Source organism: Venturia canescens, chromosome 10, assembly GCF_019457755.1.
Source record: "Venturia canescens isolate UGA chromosome 10, ASM1945775v1, whole genome shotgun sequence".
NCBI classification, from domain to species: Eukaryota; Metazoa; Arthropoda; class Insecta; order Hymenoptera; family Ichneumonidae; genus Venturia; species Venturia canescens.
The window spans coordinates 9414676-9433675 of NC_057430.1; the positions used below are offsets into that span (position 1 = coordinate 9414676).

The 19000-nt window shown below is 36.7% G+C and overlaps 2 protein-coding genes across 2 annotated transcripts; both read right to left on the minus strand.

Annotated features, from left to right (window-relative positions):
• Positions 1 to 956: 956 nt before the first annotated feature.
• Positions 957 to 5564, minus strand: LOC122417503 (odorant receptor 13a-like). The gene is made up of 7 exons (XM_043431030.1): positions 5533 to 5564; positions 4081 to 4522; positions 2253 to 2547; positions 2079 to 2178; positions 1897 to 2007; positions 1145 to 1300; positions 957 to 1085 (listed from the first exon to the last, which is right to left on the minus strand). Exons 1-7 carry the CDS (start codon positions 5536 to 5538, stop codon positions 1023 to 1025), a joined length of 1173 nt encoding a protein of 390 aa, XP_043286965.1. The 5' UTR covers positions 5539 to 5564; the 3' UTR covers positions 957 to 1022.
• A 1428-nt stretch (positions 5565 to 6992) lies between these two features.
• On the minus strand, positions 6993 to 13933 carry LOC122417496 (odorant receptor 13a-like). The gene is made up of 9 exons (XM_043431021.1): positions 13914 to 13933; positions 13307 to 13448; positions 12108 to 12454; positions 9033 to 9477; positions 8389 to 8683; positions 8211 to 8310; positions 8020 to 8130; positions 7293 to 7448; positions 6993 to 7231 (listed from the first exon to the last, which is right to left on the minus strand). The coding sequence occupies exons 1-9, from the start codon at positions 13917 to 13919 to the stop codon at positions 7169 to 7171; spliced, it is 1665 nt and encodes a 554-aa protein (XP_043286956.1). The 5' UTR covers positions 13920 to 13933; the 3' UTR covers positions 6993 to 7168.
• Positions 13934 to 19000: the final 5067 nt, after the last annotated feature.

Below are 19000 nucleotides of genomic sequence, written 5' to 3' on the forward strand. Positions count from 1 at the left end.
CGAACAAGCCGCTTGGAATCCGCCGATTGGGCATCGCCTAATCGCGACCTCCAAGGTGGCTCGTGGATACCCTTGTAACGACTAAAGTCATAACTTAGAGACTAAAGTGCTGAGATGCACTGAAAACCCCGTCACGATGATCGCTTTCGAGCTCTCGTCGCCGTGGCGAGGATTTGTGTACATCAGTTCCGTTTGATTCTTAACCGACACTCGGTCGTCCCTCATATAACTTCGTAATCCAGCTAACTCGCGGCGGGGTAATAATTCCTGGTACAATGATACAGGTGAACTGCATAGAGGTTATAAGTCTGGGTTCCGTCAACAAACGCGTAGTGAGCAACACATTGCCCCTTGCCTCACCGACGTTCTGTTATCGAGTCTCGCGACTCACTTTTTGTTATTCTTTCAAAACCAAGTTAATTCTGTGCGTGTGTGTGAACCGCGCGTCGCTTGAAGGCGCGGTTGTTGTGTGCGGTGCGGAACGGGAGAATTGTTCCCCCCGTTCGTGTGAGAGAGTAAGTTGGCGTAAACGCTATTCACGGTTGTTTTCATCTTCAAAATTGTACCTTGACTCATTCAAATTGTAAACCTTTTTGTATCTTTCCTTTTCGCATATTCTCGTCGAACTCCTCTATTTTTCATATCTTATCGATAAATCTGATTTCCTGGTTATCAATTATTTGAGCGACCCAATCTCCTACTTCGGGGACCACATAGGCACTCCTTCATTATTTCTTAAATTATTTCGATTACTTAATCATTTCAATATTGCAATATTTCGGTTATTCCTTGAATTATGCAATTATTTCGATTTCATTTAGACCAAACAAAATATCTACGAAATATTTTACATTTCAAAAACCCCACACTTTGTGCAGGTTAGTGGAAGCGAAAACTAAATAAATTTCCCGATTACGTTCGTCACTAATGCGGCACTAAATCTGAATGTGAGGATACTCGAGTGTTTTCCAAACTACATAAGAAGATATTTTCTTTCAGCGCTCGCCACGGTCACCAAGTTATCATGCCTGTTCACTTGTCATCGTTCGTAGCAAGGATACGTAGCCTGCTGCTGTTTTAACAATCTGGAAGCATAAATTGCAATTCGCATCGGTTTTAATAGCATCTTCATATTGATACTTACACTTACGAAGAGAAATAAAGAGTAGTCGTAGAAGCCAACAGCTGACAACTGAATCGGCCTGCTTGCCCCAAGCATGCAAATTATCAACTGTTTTTTGCAGGAGGTTGGCATATCGTACCACAAGCATTCATAGTACGCGTCGCAAAGATTGGCACTCTGAGTATGTGAAATAAAAAAATAAAAAAAAAAAACAAGAAAACAGTTTTCGGTTTAATCACCAGTCATAAAAGGGAAAAATAATAAAACATAAATAAAAATAAACAAATTAAGGTAGCATATCTTACGACCATGTTTGACTAAAGTTTGTAAACTAGTCGAAATCTTCCTCAAAATTTAAAAACTTCTTATTGGGATCTGACTCGAAGGCTCGGCCGAACTAAAAACGGTGTTGGGAAGGTGCAATCGTACGTAAATGTGTCACATCTATCTTGCATCATGTAAAACTCGAAATCGCGGATGTCATATCAACTTCTATCAGATCCCAACAGCGCTTTTTTTCGCATTTCATTTGCGCATTCGGCACAAGTTTGAATTGGACGGAATGTTTTCCCAACCGAGTTCTCCAACCGATCACGATATTCAGCGGATTGTGTTAGAAATATTTTCAATCGAGATTTACAAAATCGGGGTCGACGTGTGATTCAAACATGGGACGTGATGTGCGAAAAATAGAAAAAAAGTTTTGGAAAATATGTTTCTACTAATGGATGAGAAAATCGGGTTTTTGAAATCTAAACTTGTTTTTAACGTACTTCGGTAACCAAATGTTGACCAGCAAAACAACAGCTATATATCATCATGAGCATTGTCATGACAAATGAAAGCCATTTGAAAATCTCGTTATTATTTGTGACGTCGATGCCCTAAAAAACAGTATAAAAATGCAATAACACTCTCACATCATGAAAAAAGAAACATAACGCGCTCTTTGTACCGTTAATGTTGCATGAATTGAGAGGCCAATAAGGACGGTGGTCACCATAAGTTCTTGTAATAGAGCTGCTCCAAATACACCGTTGACAGTTTTCGCTAATCTGCGTGTTGGAAAAGACACGTGAGCATTTTGTTAGAACGTTTTCTCAATAAATATGGGGAATGAAAACCGTACTTGATAATATCCAGGTGTGTCCGTAATATATCTTGAAAAATCATTTTAGCAGTTTGTTCATTTTCAAAATCTTTGCCTGTGAAATTTCTTACTCTCAATGAGAGAACGGAGAGCTGTCCGCTTATGTGGAGTACCAAAGTCACAAGCAACCCGATGGATGATAAATACCACGGAGGCAAGCACACCACAAAACATTGATAAAACCACATGAGATAAAAAGTTCTATCATCGTTGATTTCGAAGAAATAGTAGACCCGATAAGCCATAAGATATGGTTTGGTCTCGTTTTGTAGACCTGTAGACTTTTTTAATTAGTCAGTATATCAACGACATAAAATATTGTCGTGTTCATCAGTCTGTTGCTATCGGTATTGACCAGTAATAACTCGTGTGTTCCCGACAAGTATCGTTAGAAGCAATCATCACAGATAGAAAAGGTTGAAAAATATCGATCAATGTACTCTAATAAATGACTGATAAAAATTAATTGAGAGGAAAAAATTATTGGAATGAAAGAACTAAATTGAGCCAAAGTTTATAAACTCATCAAAACGTTGACACCGTATAAGTTTTGAACAAATCTTCAGAAAAAAATGTCAAAAAATTATACGATTAAAGGAACTTACGTGTAAGTGAAGTTCGATCGTAATTGTATGTAGCGTCTCTTCCGATAGATCCCACTGTAATCCCCCCTCACACTACCAGAATTACTATACGTTTTCAAAGCCCGTCTAGAGACTTTTTCGTCCCCCACGGACAGGCGCTCAGCCCTAAGAGCTCATTATTTCAAAGTATTGCCGTATTAATGGGTGAATAAACCCACCATCAGGGAATGGGTGACTGGTGAAAAAGGAGAAACAAAACACGAAATCTAGCACCTCTAAAACTTGAGGGTCAAGGGCTGTTTCCTTTGCCGATCCCGACACAACGGAGGCAGCGCCATTCGCTGCGTCAAATAAACCCTGACTGGGCTGAACGGAATGATTAGTCTCAACTCGAGTCAGCCCCGGAAGGACAGTTTTAACTATTTCCGCAGCCCGGTTCTCCACCTCGTCCAAATCCGAGACGAGATCCACCGAGTCGTCTCTCCGAATTTCCCGACGACGAATATCTTGAACGCCTTCTATCCTCCCTCCGTCGCTTCCTCCGATCCTCTTCCGACGAACTCAATACGTGACGGCGACCTGACAAAGAGCGAGGCACCATATATCCAATTTCAACGAGATTTTTTGTCGAAGTACGTCAAACGTACACGTTAAATCTTTTTTAACGTTCCCTTTTATGATATTGTCCGAGTAATAACTCTGCCTCGCATGGGTTAGAGCCCACGCGAGGGGCTTGTGGTCACGAAATCCATCGACGCCGTTTGCGAACCCAACCTATAAACGTCACGTGTTAGAAAAACGAAACCCGAATACTAACGTTTGCTCTTTTTCTGATGCTTTTTCTCGATTAATCTCTCGAGTTTTCTAATTCTCTCCTCGAGAGCACTCCTCCACAGATTTGCTCCTCGAACTTCGAGCACTCATCTTTATCCGCAATTCAAAAAACAAAATTTTTCAATTACGACGTGTGGTTCTTCCGGCACACAGAAGAAGAATGAGCTCTTAGGGCCGGGCGCCTGTCCGTGGGAGAAGAAAAAGTCTCTAGACGGGCTTTGAAAACGTGTGGTAATTCTGGTAGTGGTGGGGGGACTACAGTGGGATCTATCGGAAGAGGCGCGAAATACAATGAAAATTTATACGAGCGATATTTTGGGGCTTCCGCTTCAACCCTCAAATATGGAAATGATGAAAATCAATGTGAATATTCCAATGAATTCAGGTACCGGCAATAAGACGCAGTTGTATTGGCTTCAACCAAAATAACAATGCAGTCACCATTGTAAATGGGATCACAATTTTGAAATAATTTTTGGCCATCCGATTGTAGTTCACATAAAGCTCCCATTCTTTTTCGTTTCTGAAGTGCTTCCCATCAATAAAACTGATCGTCAGTTTTATAACCGTTCCCAGTTCTCTCGAATATTTCGCCAAAACCATCTTCATATACATTGTTACCATAATTCCGGTTTCCGTAAGGTTTTGAACTGTCAGTCGAAAATCACTCGATACATAGTATAAATCGATAATTGAACCAGTTACATGAATCAACAGATATATGGCCCATACGGTGAATCTGACGTTCATCGATCGGAACGGCCACGTTCCCGTTATAAAATAAAACCTTTCGATCCATTTGAAGAGATCTTTCGCCTGTTCGTATTTATCCTAAATTATAAAATTTGTTCAAAATCAGGCTACTATTCACTGTGAAACTGCATCCTTTTATAATATAGAAGAGACCGGGGAAAAACGGAGCACTTAAAGAAATACTGTAGAAATATGAGTGTAACAGTATTACGTATGCCTTGATATTAACATAAAAGAAGAAATAAATCAACAGTCTCGATAAAATCCTGATATCGCGAACATGTCGCGCTCAAAATTAATCAATAAAATCGTTATTTATTATAAATATGTCGTCTTTTAATATTTATTCATTAGAATTATAAAAATAGTCTATAATACGGATATTTGGTTTTTTTCAATTTTTCCACACATTGAAAGCACTGCCATTTTTTTCAATTTCTTTTTTTTGCCTATTTTGATGCTTTCAACTAATGCATGTCTACTGCTTAAAAAAAAAAAAAAAAAAAAACAGTCAGGATGCATTGGGTTGAAATTCTGGTTAAACGAAAGTTTCACATATATTTCTAAGACTGTTTTGCCTTCAATGATTTTTTTTTGATAATGGCAAAAAGTGACAGTACACTTAATCACTGTACAAACTTCACTTCTGAAAAATAAAATAATATTGCTTTAGTTACCCCGTTTTGTCCTGATCTCTCTAGTCATATAGGTACATGCACAATTCGATTGGTATCAACTGTGAATCACAAGAACCTGAATCTATTCGCAAAAGTTGTATTGAAACTGAGCAAAGCAATTTTCGTAAACAATTCACAGCGTTAGCAGAAACGGTCGAAGATCGAGAAAGTAAGTTGGAAACATAAAAAAATGAGACAACTGACATAGTACCGAACAATAAAGCTAATAAAAATGAAACCTATAGAACAGACTGTCCTTTTCAGTTTTTTTGTTTGCCGGACGAGTTTTATCACCAATTGTCCCAACTATTTATTTTACTTTATGTTTAGTTTTTACAAATTTTAAACACTTTGCTACGACTCTGTGATAACGTTCTTAGTCTCCAACAAAAGATATGCAGTTATACTAACAGGCATTGCAGAGGTTTTTGGCTCCTGTGTGGACGTTGTTGAAGAACTGACTGAGTAGAGTACGTGGTAACAGTCCGTACTGCGCACGTCTGCAAACTTTTAAATACGAGAGGAGAAATCACCTACTCCAAAAGTTTTTAACAATATAAAGGGCATTTATACGTTTAGTTTTCCGATGCTGTATTTCGTGCAGGCTTTGACTATGAAAAATCCATCGTTGCCTTCACACGGAGATCGAAAATTGTTATTTTTACGTTCAGTTTAGTTAATATTTCATCGTTCGAGCCCTCATCGGGAGTTGGTTTTTTTTTCTTTTTTTCAAATACAAGTATTATTGCTTCGAAAAAGAAAATTTTATCCGATAGCCAAACGATTAAACGTTATTAAAAGTATAGTCGGTGGACATCGTAAAGTTTGAGCACAGAATCATGGGACGAGAAGATAATCGTTACCTATGTGAGCAAAGGTTTTTATTTTTTTTTCCATGTGTACAGGAGCCCAGGGGTTCAAAACTTAGGAGGGGGGTGGGAGAGGCTAAGTTCGTCGAACGTTGTCAGTTGCAGTTTCATTCTCATTTGGACACGAACCTGCTCTTTTATTTCAATAGCATTATAGCCGTACAGTTGAACAGTAAAACATAAAGGCAGCCCTTAGTAGTTTCATAGTCGAGCTCTTTTTCAGTCAGCTGCTGGAAGAGCGTTCATACAATTTTCTGAATGTTTCCTCTGTCGTCACTATAATATCTACAGTTTTCTTATAATCATTCGTAAAAAAGTAATCTTCAAAAACATGCTATTTCAAATTCGTTTGTTACAAGAAAGAAGGTAAGTCAGATCTCGTTCGGGATTGAGTAAGCATAATACTGATGAATGCTCCGTCAAATTGCTTGCACTTTTATTGGAAATTCAAAACTTTGCATGTTTTTTGGTAAATATGAATGAATTTCGCTTTTCTTAGGCGTGTATATTGGTTTGTTGATTGGTACATTGCGACCTGTTTTCTATGAAAGAACTGTTGGATTTGAGCCAGCTTATTCCAGTCCAATGTAATGAGTGTTTTTTATTCAACAACTTGCACAAAATAGTGATTAGTTTTTAGTAATCCTCTTAATTTGAGGATTTCATCAAAGCTAATAGACACAAGGAAATTTATAAAAATTGAGACGTATTTTAATCAGTTAACCTGTTGATCATGAGAAATATTTGGTTCGCCACCAAATAACTGCCTAGCTAAAGGAATCAAATAAGAGGCTTACAGAGAATCCCGCAAAAAGTCTTTGCCCTTCCCAGAAGAATTTTCTATGCACAATGTTCTGTCAAATGGTACAAAAAAAAATTGGTCCGAAAAATCGCTCCGGAATTCTGATTACGAATAAAAAGTCATCACACTTTCATAAGCAACTTGTTTGGAAGAACATTCCGGAACTGATTTATGGAAAATTTAATAAAAGACACTGATCCTTCGGTATAACAGAATATATTCAGCATATATGACGATATTAAAAATTCATTTCTTCAATCTAGCGACAGTTTTGAAGTAGTGTGGAGACTCCTAAATCCTTTTCACGCAGAAGTTAATAATTAATTTTCCTCCGGTTTTTGAGGGGAACTTTGAAAAACCTTCAGCCAAATGCAGATCATCCTTCTTTAAAAGTCATTGTTCGTAGCAAAGAAATGTAGCCCCCTGCAGTTTTAACAATCTGGAAAAGTGATTTGCTTTTTGAATCAGTTCTAAAAATCCTACCGTATCCATATACTCACACTGATGAAGAGAAACAATGAGTAATCATAGAAGCCGGCGGCTGACAATTGGATCGGTCTGCTCGCACCGAGCATACATATTATCAACTGCTTTTTGCAGGAGGGTGGCATATCGTACCACAAGCATTCGTAGTACGCTGTGCACAGCTTCGTACTCTGGGTACACATTTGAAAAAACCAATTTTTATGATGGATCCGAAGTTTTTGAACGTTTGTCGTTCGTAATTAAATTCTGGTTTATTCATGCCACGTGCCAGTTGTATCTTCGAGGTTTTTCTGCAGTCTCCCTACGCTCTCGGCAGTCGGGAAACAGTAGAAAATAAGCAAGTTGCAGCGGCACATATAAGCAAATGAGTCGGGAGTGAAAGAGCAGTTGAAATGGTTCGGACGGCTAAAAGTGAAGGATTCTGGTGTGGTAACAAAAAAACTCAGAGAGGAAATCGTTCTGTTTAGACTGAAGTTTTTTAAGCAGGAATGTGATCAAATAGGTCAAGTCTGCATGTATGGTCCAAAATCAGGTGAATGGCGAGCAATTTCCGAAACGGCGGTGCGGCATATCGAGCGGTGTGTGTGAAAAAGTTTTAGGAAACTCGGGGAAGAATTTCTAACGATTGCTGCCAAAGTATAAAAAGGTGCATTACAAGTGATGGAAATTATTTTTATGTAACGTTGAAGCGAATACTTGAAATTCGTTCAGAAAATAATCGAGGACTAGAGTTCAGCTCACTTCAGTTACCAAATATTCACCAGCAGAGCAACAATTGTATATCAGCAAAAGCATTGACACGCCAAATGTAAGCCACTGGAAAAGTCCGTCAGCGTTTGTGACATCGAAGGTCTGAAAATCAGCTCATGCAACGCCGGTGCTATATAATTTATACGAACCAGAATAAATGAGAGAATAATTCATTTATTTACCAATAACGTTGCGTAGATCGAGAGACCTATTAGAACGGTGGAGAAAAAAAGCTCTTCCAATAAAGTTATTCCGAACACACCATTGACACTCATTGCTAATCTATATAAACATGGAAAAGAAAATATCAGCATTGAACTGGCTCGTATTCTTAAAAAATTTTTAAAGCGCAAAGCGTACTCGATAATGTCATGATGCGTCTGTGCTAGATCTTGAAAAACCATTCTGGTAGTTTGCTCGTTTTCAAAATCTTTCAAGGTGAGCATTCTTACTCTGAAAGAGAGAACGGACAGCTGTCCGCTTATGTGATATACGAGGGCCACTAACAAGCCAATTGTCGCTGCATACCATAGAGGAATGCACATTGAAGGGGAATTGAAAAACCAAATGAGATAAAAAGTTCTATCATTGTTCACCTCGATGAAATAGTGAACCCGATAGGCCAGACGATACGGTTTGGTCTCATTTCGAAAAGCTGTGGAGCTTTGATTAGTCAGCACATTAATGAAGTCAGGCATTTTCAAGATTGATGACATATTTTTTTTTGTATTATAATCAGTAGTAAGTCGTGCACGCAGGAAAATTCCGAGGATATTGTTATTCACAATTGTCGTTAAAAACATGGAAGGTTTGGAAAAAAAATAATTATTGTGGTGAAATGAAAATTGTAGAAATCTATATTGTTCGAAAAAACTACTTGAATAACGGATAACTAGGATTTCTAATGAGACCTTGAAATGGAAACTCTGAAAAAGTTACAACAATGACTGAGGGCTTATTCAGTGCACGGAATTCAGCGTAAATATTTCAAATAATGAAGGTACCAGCTATTAGGCGTAGTTGCATCGGTTTAAACCAAAACATAAATGAAGCCAATATGGTCATGGGCATCATGATTTTGAAAAATCTTTTGGCCATCCGATTGTAATTCACATAAAGTTCCCATTCTTCTACATTTCTGAAGTGTTTCGGGTCAATAGATTTGGTCGTCAGTTCTATAACTGTTCCTAGATTTTTTGTCGATCCTTTTGCCACAATCAGCTTCACAAACATCATTACCATGAGTCCAGTTTCCGTAAGATTTTGGACCGTCAGTTGAAAATCGCCAAATACGTAATATAAATCGATCTGTGCCGAAATTAAATAATAAACTATGTAGATGGTCCACAAAGTGAATCTGACGTTCATCGATCGTAATGGCCACGTTCCCAGTAAATCATAGAAATGCTCAATCCATCTGAAGAGGTCTTTAGCTCCTTCGTATTTATCCTAAATCAGAACATTCGTTAGATTCTGATTTTGGAAAATCTGAAACCTTCTATAACTAGTGGCTCTACGCAAAGTATCCAGAAACGCGTATCGAAAAAAAACCAGCGCGATCCTTGCCCCACTACTATTTGCTCATGGTTTTCAGAAATTCCTCTTTTTTTCAGTTCACAGTTTCATTGAAGAGTCGGCCTCCTGCCTCTCCCGTTGCCCTGGTAAGGATTTGAGTATCGAACAAAATTTTACTATCCTACTTATGAATGCTTCCGACATTCAACACGATATTTTAACGTTTATGTATTCGGTTTTCAGCATCGGCAAAAAGAAGACGTTATAAAACTCGGTCTCGCGCTGTAATTTTTTTTTTTTTTTTAACTCACCAGACTCAATTTGCCCTTCGAATTTTGATAGTTACGGAAGTGAGTTGAAAAATGCGTAGATGAATCAAATATACTTTCGAACAACATTTGCGATTTGAATGTAAGAATAATAAAATGAAGAAAACTTTTGGGCGGCACGATTGTTCCATCGTACTTCTAGAAACAACAAATTTATTCCGAATCCTCTCGATTTTCCCTTTTTATTTCACTTCTCGTTTAGTTTCTAGGATTTTCCGACAGTTTTGAACGACTTCGTGAAAACGTTCTTTAAATCCCTTGCAAATACACAGTCATACTACGGCCATTGTAAAGGTTTCCTCTTGGATGAACGTTATTGAAGAACTGACGATTGAGTCAAACCGTGAGCGATCTGACGAGATGTTACGTCGTATTGCGCAGGTCTGTCGGATTTAAAATCCGAGGGAAAAAATCGCCTCTTTAGAATCTCATTATACATGTAAATTACACATCGACTAAGTTTTATGATATTAAATGTTCTACGATCATACGCTGCAAAAAATTCGCAGTGTATCATCGCTTTCTTTTCACTGAAAATGTAAAATTTTATTCTCACGTTTAATTCTAGTTAATGTTTTATCATACCAGTCCTGGTGGAACATCGCTTTTTTTAAATTTCTCTCACAAATGCATTGCATTGTGTCGAACAAGAGATACTTTCCCGATCGTTAAGCGATTAAACGTTATTAAAAGTATAGCCGTTGGAAATTTTAAAACTTGAGCACTTTCTCATGGAATCGGGAGATAATTATTACTTCGGTGACCAGAGGTCTCGGGTCGTTTTCACCCCCGAAGCTCGGGGGTTGGAAACGTGGGAAAAATGTGGGGGAAGAGCGCTGGATTCGTCGTTCCCGGTCAGTTCCAGCTACAATTTCGTTCGAATACGAACCTTCCCTTTTTACATCAACATTATGACGGGGCAACTGAACATTGAAACAGCAGCAGATATTCGTAATTTGATTGTCGAGGTCGTTTTCGGTCAGCGTTTGAGATAGTGAATACGAAAATTTCTTGTTTTTTTTTGCAGAATGTATTTGAGTTCATCGTTTTCTCATAGTCACTAGTAAAAGATAAAACCTCGAGAAAAATGTCATTCCAAAGGAACTCGTAGCAACAGTACAAAGAGGAAACCAAAAAGCATAGGTGGGTCAATGATTTTGTTCAACGAAATCGAGGAGTTGATAAAAAATAACTTTCACAAAATTTTCACGTTGGTAATATAGAGAAAAAAATATTTTGGGGAGACTGCACTGAATGGGGGACTTGAGGAAATATCGAAACTTCTGTTTGAAAATCGTTTTGTCAGTTTTCTACCCTCAACAACCGAAGAATGCACGTGATTCTTTGTCATTTTCAGGGAAACGTCGTTCTTTGTGTACTCATAGTACGCTGTGTAAAGATTTTGACTCTGCGTTCATTGAAAAAATATTGGTCATGATTAATTTTAAGCCTACAAACATTCGTCTCGATTATTCGTGTCCAGCATCCATCTCAATTCTAAGTTCCACTGAGTCAACTCAAAATTTTTTGGTTTATTTTTTTTTTTTATTTGGCACTTTATTTACCGATCACGATCATGCAGTTCTCAATAAAATTCGTAAAAATTATCAAAGCTTGTCAGAGCCGGGATGGTAAACATCCTTGTGGTTGTTGTGTCACCACCAGGATAATCGTGCAAACAAAACCTTAGAGCGCTATCACGCCAACGAAGTTCGAGAACCAATTGCCAGTGGGAGAGTGAAACTGATTACACATATATTATAAAGTAAATAACCCTCATTTAAAAAAAAAAACGACGCTTATAAATTTGGGCAGTCTGGTATACTGAACTAAAGTACTAAAAAAATGCACCGGACACGGATAACCCAGTTTTACGAGGAATTATCAAAAAAAATTTTAAAAATGGCGTACTTCAGTAATCAAATGTTGGCCAGCAGAACAACAGCTGTAGATAAGCAAAAGCATAGAAATGGCGAAGGAAAACGTTTGACAAATCTGCTCAGTGTTAGCTACGTCAATGCTCTAAAAACCAATAGAACCAATACCTTTGTTCAAAGATAAATGAGAATAAGGGGCTGACAAATAAATTACTTTGTTCATGTACCATTATTGTTACGAAAATCGTAAGACCTATAAGAACGGTTGTTATAAAAAGTTCTTGCAATAGGAGCAGTCCGAATATGCCACTGACAGTCATTGCCAATCTGTTTTTGAAAAACACAAATTTTTACTTACTCTTTCGTAAAGATATATTTCGTCGAAAAAGTGTGAATAATGATAAGCATACTCGAGAATATCGTGATGAGTCTGTGCTAGATCTCGAAAAATTATTCTGGTATTCTGGACATCTTTAAAATCTTTCGAGCTGAGATTTCTTACTCTGAAAGAGAGAACGGACAGTTGTCCGCTTATGTGATATACGAGAGTCACTAACAAGCCAATTGTCGATGCATACCATGGAGGAATCCACATTGTAGGGAAATCGTAAAACCAAATGAGATAAAAAGTTCTGTCATCTTTAACTTCGAAGAAATAGTGGACTCGATAAGCCAAAGTGTAAGGCACTGTCTCATTCCGTAAAGCTGTAGACGTTCAATTAGTCAGCATACGAATGAAGTGAGGCAACTCGAAATCGTCAAATCTTTAGTATCATAAATTGGGGGGTTGGGAAAATAATCGAACGAGCTAGTTTAAGGTAGTTCATGCACGAAACGATTTTCTTAAGAATGTCTTGTACCAAATTTTAAAGGGTTCGTTTTATTGGTTATTTAAATACACAGGGTTATAGGGGCTATGCGTAAAAAATCGTTTATCTTTCCATATAACAAATGAACGCTTCATACGAAATGTCATGAAAAAGTGCACAATAACGATGAAGTAATAAAAATATATTATGTTAAAGATTGAAAGAAATTGGTAATGAGCACTCGTATAATCTCACATTTGCTTATTTCGGCATTTTGTTTCTCCTTGGCTTGGCCCATTTCCATCATAGCCGTCTGTCTCTTTATTAATATTTTTTTCTTGATCCATTTTCACATAAAAAACTATAGTATTTTCACCAGGGATGAATGAAATTTCGGGTTCAGTTAATGGCTTGTAATTTCATTCGCCAAAAGATAAGTTGATAAAATTTTTTTTACAATTTCGAATTAGAAGTAAAATTCGGTTCAATTTAGACACCCATAAAATACGATCCTTCGGGCATGATCTACCTTAATGAGCCGAGAAAGTCCATTGCCAAAAAAATTATTGAAGAATTAATACGTGTAGAGTTTTCATCGAACCTTTGCGTTTGAAGCGCTCGTTATTGGAAGCACTTTTCAAATTTTTTAAATTTTTATATAAGATAAAAAAATCGAATCACAAGACTGTATAATTTTTTACGTTTATTCCTACTCCTCTTCGAATGGAAAATAACGCATTGTATTTACCAGCAATGAGGCGCAATTGCATCGGTTTGAACCAATACAGAAACGCAGCGGACGTTGTAATTGGAATAATGACTTTGAAATATCTTTTGGCCATCCAATTGTAGTTAACATAAAGTTTCCATTCTTCTTCGTTTCTCAAGTGCTTCGTATCAATAAAATTAATCATGAGTTCTATAACTCTGCCTAATTTTCCCGAAACCTTAGTCATAATCATCTTCGAAATCATCATTTATTAGATATTTGTCCTGAGGTATAGGGGTCTCCGATATAAAATATATTTTTTTTTTTCGACATTTAATCGAAATCAATTTGGGTTCAGAAAGTCAAAATTAAGGAAAATCAATTGGAAGTAGGACCACTTGGATAGCACAATATTGAACACTATCGAATATTCAATGTTGGAAAAATAAGAATAAAGTGAATAAAACCTTCGCGTTATTAAGCAAATAAAACATCGTATCACTTCAAGAGAGACGTATTGTTACCGGTGTTTCCAACAATTCCAATTTACTTTGCGATTAGTTTTGACCATCTACAAACTATTTGTAACAACTTTGTTATTAAGGGTTCTCTAGAGCCTGCCCAAGTGTACAGTTATACTACTAACAGCCATTGTGAAGCTCTCCTGGCTCCCGTAGGACTGTTCGCGAGGCACTGGCTGAACGAACTGAGCAGTATCACGTTGCACTGCGCAGGTCTAAAACGTTTTCAATCGGAGGGAAAAAATCGTCCATCTAGCAACTTATTATAAATGTATGAAGTAATCGCACTCCCGGTACGATTTCCTTTACAATGTTGTAGCATATGTCGCCATACGCTGCAATAAATTCATCACTTTTCCCTCCCTCAGAACGAACGATATTCTTTCTTTCGTTTATTCTATTTTAACATTTGATCGTACAACGTCCGATCAGAGGTTGGTTTTTTATCATATTTCCCCCAAGTTTTTGTATTGTTTCAAACAAAGAATACTTTTTCTGATAGGTGCACGCTATTAAAAGTTATTAAAAGTATATCCGATGGGGATTGTAACATCTGAATGTGAACTCATGGGACTGGAAAATAAATACACAGGTGTGCAGAGCCTCCAATTCTTTTTTTAAACCACCGGGGTCGACAATCTGCGGAGGTGATAGAGGGAGGGGGGGGGGGGGGGGGCAAAATGTTGAGTTTGTCTCGGGTGATCAGTCGCAGCTACATTATCGGATCGACACCAGCCTTTCCTCTCTACACCGACGCATCATAACCGCACAGTTGAACATTCAATGATATAATAACACCTAGTCATAACAGTAGTTTCACTCAGTATAACTCCTTCAATTCACGCGTCAAATAATTGTTGTACAAGTTCATCGTTTTTCTCATCGAGTATGTAAGAAATTCCATCTCATTTCAGTCTCAATCGTGAACAGTTGTCTCACGAACATACCGTTCTAAGTAAGTAGACTTCGAACGAACAGATATTAAGGTAACTACCGTACTGCATGCTAGTCAAATGAGTGCTAAATTTTCAAAACTCTTTTAAATCAAGTTTAACGACGCATTGATTAAACGTATTGTTAGTAGACATTTATTAAAGCATATTTTATAGACGTGAAAGAAATATTAAAAACAATAGTTTTTTAAAAGTACCAACTGATAAATACAAATTCCCACGATGAACCATTTTCACTCGTAAAAATAAAAAAATTAAAAAATTAAAAAATAAAATAAAATGATCTGTATTTTTTGACCGATTCTATTGCATCAAGTCTCATTTTGTTCCTCAACTGATCTTCTACGAATTAATCACGTAGATTTTTTTCAAATTCTCTCCTTCAGAAATTATTAATGAATAAGTTTTGTCGCTTAATGAACATTTAGATGCAATGAAACAATCCTTTCATAAAAGAAGAGTTGTCACGAAATCTCGAAGTGCGAGTTATTTTTGAAGCTGCTATAGACGTACTTTGAGTGGTTGTCGATGTTGTCCTCGGAGTTCGTTCATGCGCGTATTTCAAAAAAGGAGGAAACAATTGCAACACATTCGATCGCGATCGTGTCAGATAAATTTATTTAGCGACATAAGAGTGAAGTGATGGAGTCATTTGGTAAGAGTGATCTTACGCAATTACTATTCGACCGTAGGTACCGTGATTTTTGCAATGAACTATTCGGAACAATAGTCCTGAGTAATATTTTTATTTAAAAAGTGTTAAAATAATTAAAAACAAGCGCGCGCTTGCGCGTGCGGTGACCCTAGTTAAGATTAAAAAAAACTACATGGTAGATTTATAAAAGATCAGTTAAGGAACAAAATGAGACGTGATGCAATAAAATCGGTCAACAAATGCAGATAATTCTTTGAAAAATACCAGTAAAAATGTGTCATCGTGGAGATTTGCATTTATCAGTTCATGGTTTTGCAAAATTATCGTTTTTAATAAATTTTTAATTTTTTGACAATCGTGGCGAGGTGCTGATCGATAATTGACCTGCGAACTTGCAAAATTTTGGCCTCAAAGGCAACTCATTTTCGGTCGCTTGTCGTTACCTCTCTCGAAGGAGATCTCTTCAACGAGATTGTTCGTTCGTAATTAAAATTTCCATTTTTCGTAAAAAATCTTCTGCACCCCCCGAATCTGCTGTCGTTTAATGACGCAGAGGTCATTTTAATTATTACGTTCTAACAATGTAAGTCTTATTTTCATTTCAATGTTAGTAATTAATAGTAACAACTAAAGCGCGACGATATATTAAGGGTGAATGATACAAAAGTCGAAATAATTAGAAATTGATCAAATTTGGTGATAATGTTCTTCAACATCAAGTGCGAAAACACAAATTTTTTCAAAATTTTCTTCTGTTTAGTTATCAAGTAATTACGCATTAAAGCAGATTTCTTATGCCCGGAATGTATACCTATATATATGGAAACGCTATGCTTATACACGTGAACTTTAGAGATCAATTACTCGATAACTGTACAGAAGAAAAATCTTAAAAAATTTGTATTGTCAAATTTGGCACTAAAGAATATGTTCACCAAATTTTATAAAATTCTGATCATTTTGAATTTTTTTATGTTTTTAGCATGGTTTAGCATGGCAACATTGTATCGCCTGTGCAATATATCCTTAAGAATAGAATAGTTTGATGGCAGTAAACTTTCGTTTTTGTTTTCAAACGTTAATATCAGTGAATTTTGCTAAGAAAATTCAACCTAGAAAAGAATATCTCGAATTTTTTTTTTTCGATTTTCCCTTACTGGTTAATTCATTATCAATGACCAATTAAGTTATCATCGCGTGATCGGGCAGGAAATTTCACCCAAAAATAATCTGTTTATAAATGGATTCGAATTTCATTTTTACCTCAGAAACATGAGTCGAAATCCTCGAATCCCACTTTGCATCTGTGCACAGTTTGCTCAGCTAAACTTATAACTGTACGATTTCAGGCTCAAAATCGTACTCCATTTATAGACAGTTTCATCTAAAATTTCTTTAATTCAATATTGTACTCGTAAATTTCCTTTTGCACAGGAAGGATAATAACTTACGTATCATCAAACACGTTCATTTTTGTTTTCAATCACAACTAGTCCGAAATGCTTTGGATTTTTTAAAAATGAGTTTCGATTATTCTTTTTAAGCATGTATTTCTCGGGGATCATCCAATTTCCTCAATCGATACCTCAATCGGAACGATAAATTTTTCATTTTATTACGTTTTTGAGTGTGTATGAATGAATCAATCGCAATTCTAGTTCGCAAACGCAAGCGTTGATTGGTCATTTGACCACGCACCGGATAATCGTACGGTGAAAAGACAATCACCATTTCATTTTACACGCTGAAGAGTCGGATATTTTCAGGTGACGAGTAACACATATTGAGAACTTAATTTTCCTGAAATGGTCGAATATATTCTTGGATACGGCCACGAAAATATTATCGGACAAACAACCAAATTTTTATCACTCCAATCGTTTTTACGGACTCCCAACAAAATATGCTGGGGAACTGAAGTTTTTTTCGTTCTTCGATAAAATTGTATTTGCCATGTTCAAAAAATGATCGGTTTTTTTTATCAATTTTCAATCTCATCCTTTGGGCAATCATATTCTTTAGCTACAATCTCGAAGACTCAATAGATGAAAGGGGGGTGAGAAAGCGAGGGAGAATGATAAGTCCAAGTTCTAAGTTATTCCAACAAAATCGATTTCTACCTCGTCTAACCAGCAAAACTTTTCTCCGTCAATTCATTTATACTCTATTCATAAGAACTCCAACTGTCATTACCCCATAATTGTCATGTGTACGTCCATGGGCGTTCATATCATTGATAAAATGAGGGTATAAGTTCGGAATAAGTAGGGTCGAGTGGGGTAATTCCGGACGCAGGGTAAATACGGACACCGCATTATCTTTATATACCGAAAGCCCCACTTTCACGCAATAAACTCATGCGGTAGCTTTATCGATGTTTAGTGTACCCACATTGTTTGAGGCGTGAAGTGATTTATTTTCTTAGAGGTAAGAACAATCATAAAATTTCGTACATTCTCATCTAATTTTTGCCTATATATTAAATTTATGAAACTACAGGATAAACAGTTTCAATTTTATTGAAAAAATGAATGTAATATCCTTCTTTTATATAAGAATCATTAACGCAGTTCAAACTTGGGCTTACCCTACTCTTTTTGAATTATTAATTAATTTGTCAAATTTCGCAGTTTGGGGTAATATCGAACAACTTGTTTGGGGGAATTCCGAACATTCTGCTCTTACCCCATATCGATTGATTTTTTTTTAATTTCAGTAACATCGTAAATACATATGAAAGAAAACACCAACGTGTGATATTGAGTTCATAAGTGTAGCAGTGAACATAGCGTGACAACGAAAAAGTTATTTTTGTTTTGAAAAATATGAAAATTCACCATCCGAAGACTGGATTATGTGATTCGAGTATGATATGTGGACTCACAAAATTACACAAGCGAAAGTACGAGTCGAAAATATGTTTGCAATATTTGTAGCAATTTTTAATGCTATCTAGATTCAGGCCAAGGGCCGTCCGGAATTACCCTGGAAGTTCGGAGTAAATCCGAATTTTACGGAGTGTTGTTTTTTGCTAAATATCTGGCATTTTTTCATCTATTTGTTAAAATTTATATTGGTAATCGTAAAAAAGATCAAAGATACCAAAGAGTAAAATAGATTTAAAATTTATGTCACAATTTTATCACGAGGTTGGTTATATTAATCAGTTTTCCTCAGGCGGTCGGAATTACCCCAATCACCTAGAATTACCCTAATTCTAGGTGATTGCTGTTTGGGACGTGGCAGTGAGAGAAAAGATTGAAAAGAGCAAATTTTGGCGGATTTTCGTCATAACGAATTTCATTAAAATTTCATTTATAAATACGTGTCAATTCTTCGTCTGATCCGTACTCGCAAACTATTCTTCTGTTAATTTTTTTTTATACCACTATATTTAGCTGTGTGAGAAGAATACAGGCGACGCCGTATTACGTCAATGAGCCTTTCGCCTCAATTAACAAGCCAGAATTAGATAGTGGGGTTAGCACAGGAAATAAGAATTTTTTATCAATGTCAAATAGTTCTCGTATTCTCGTAACGGTGTTCGGCGTAGCTGCGATCCATGCACATATTTTGACAGTTCGAAAAGTAACAAAAGAGCGAA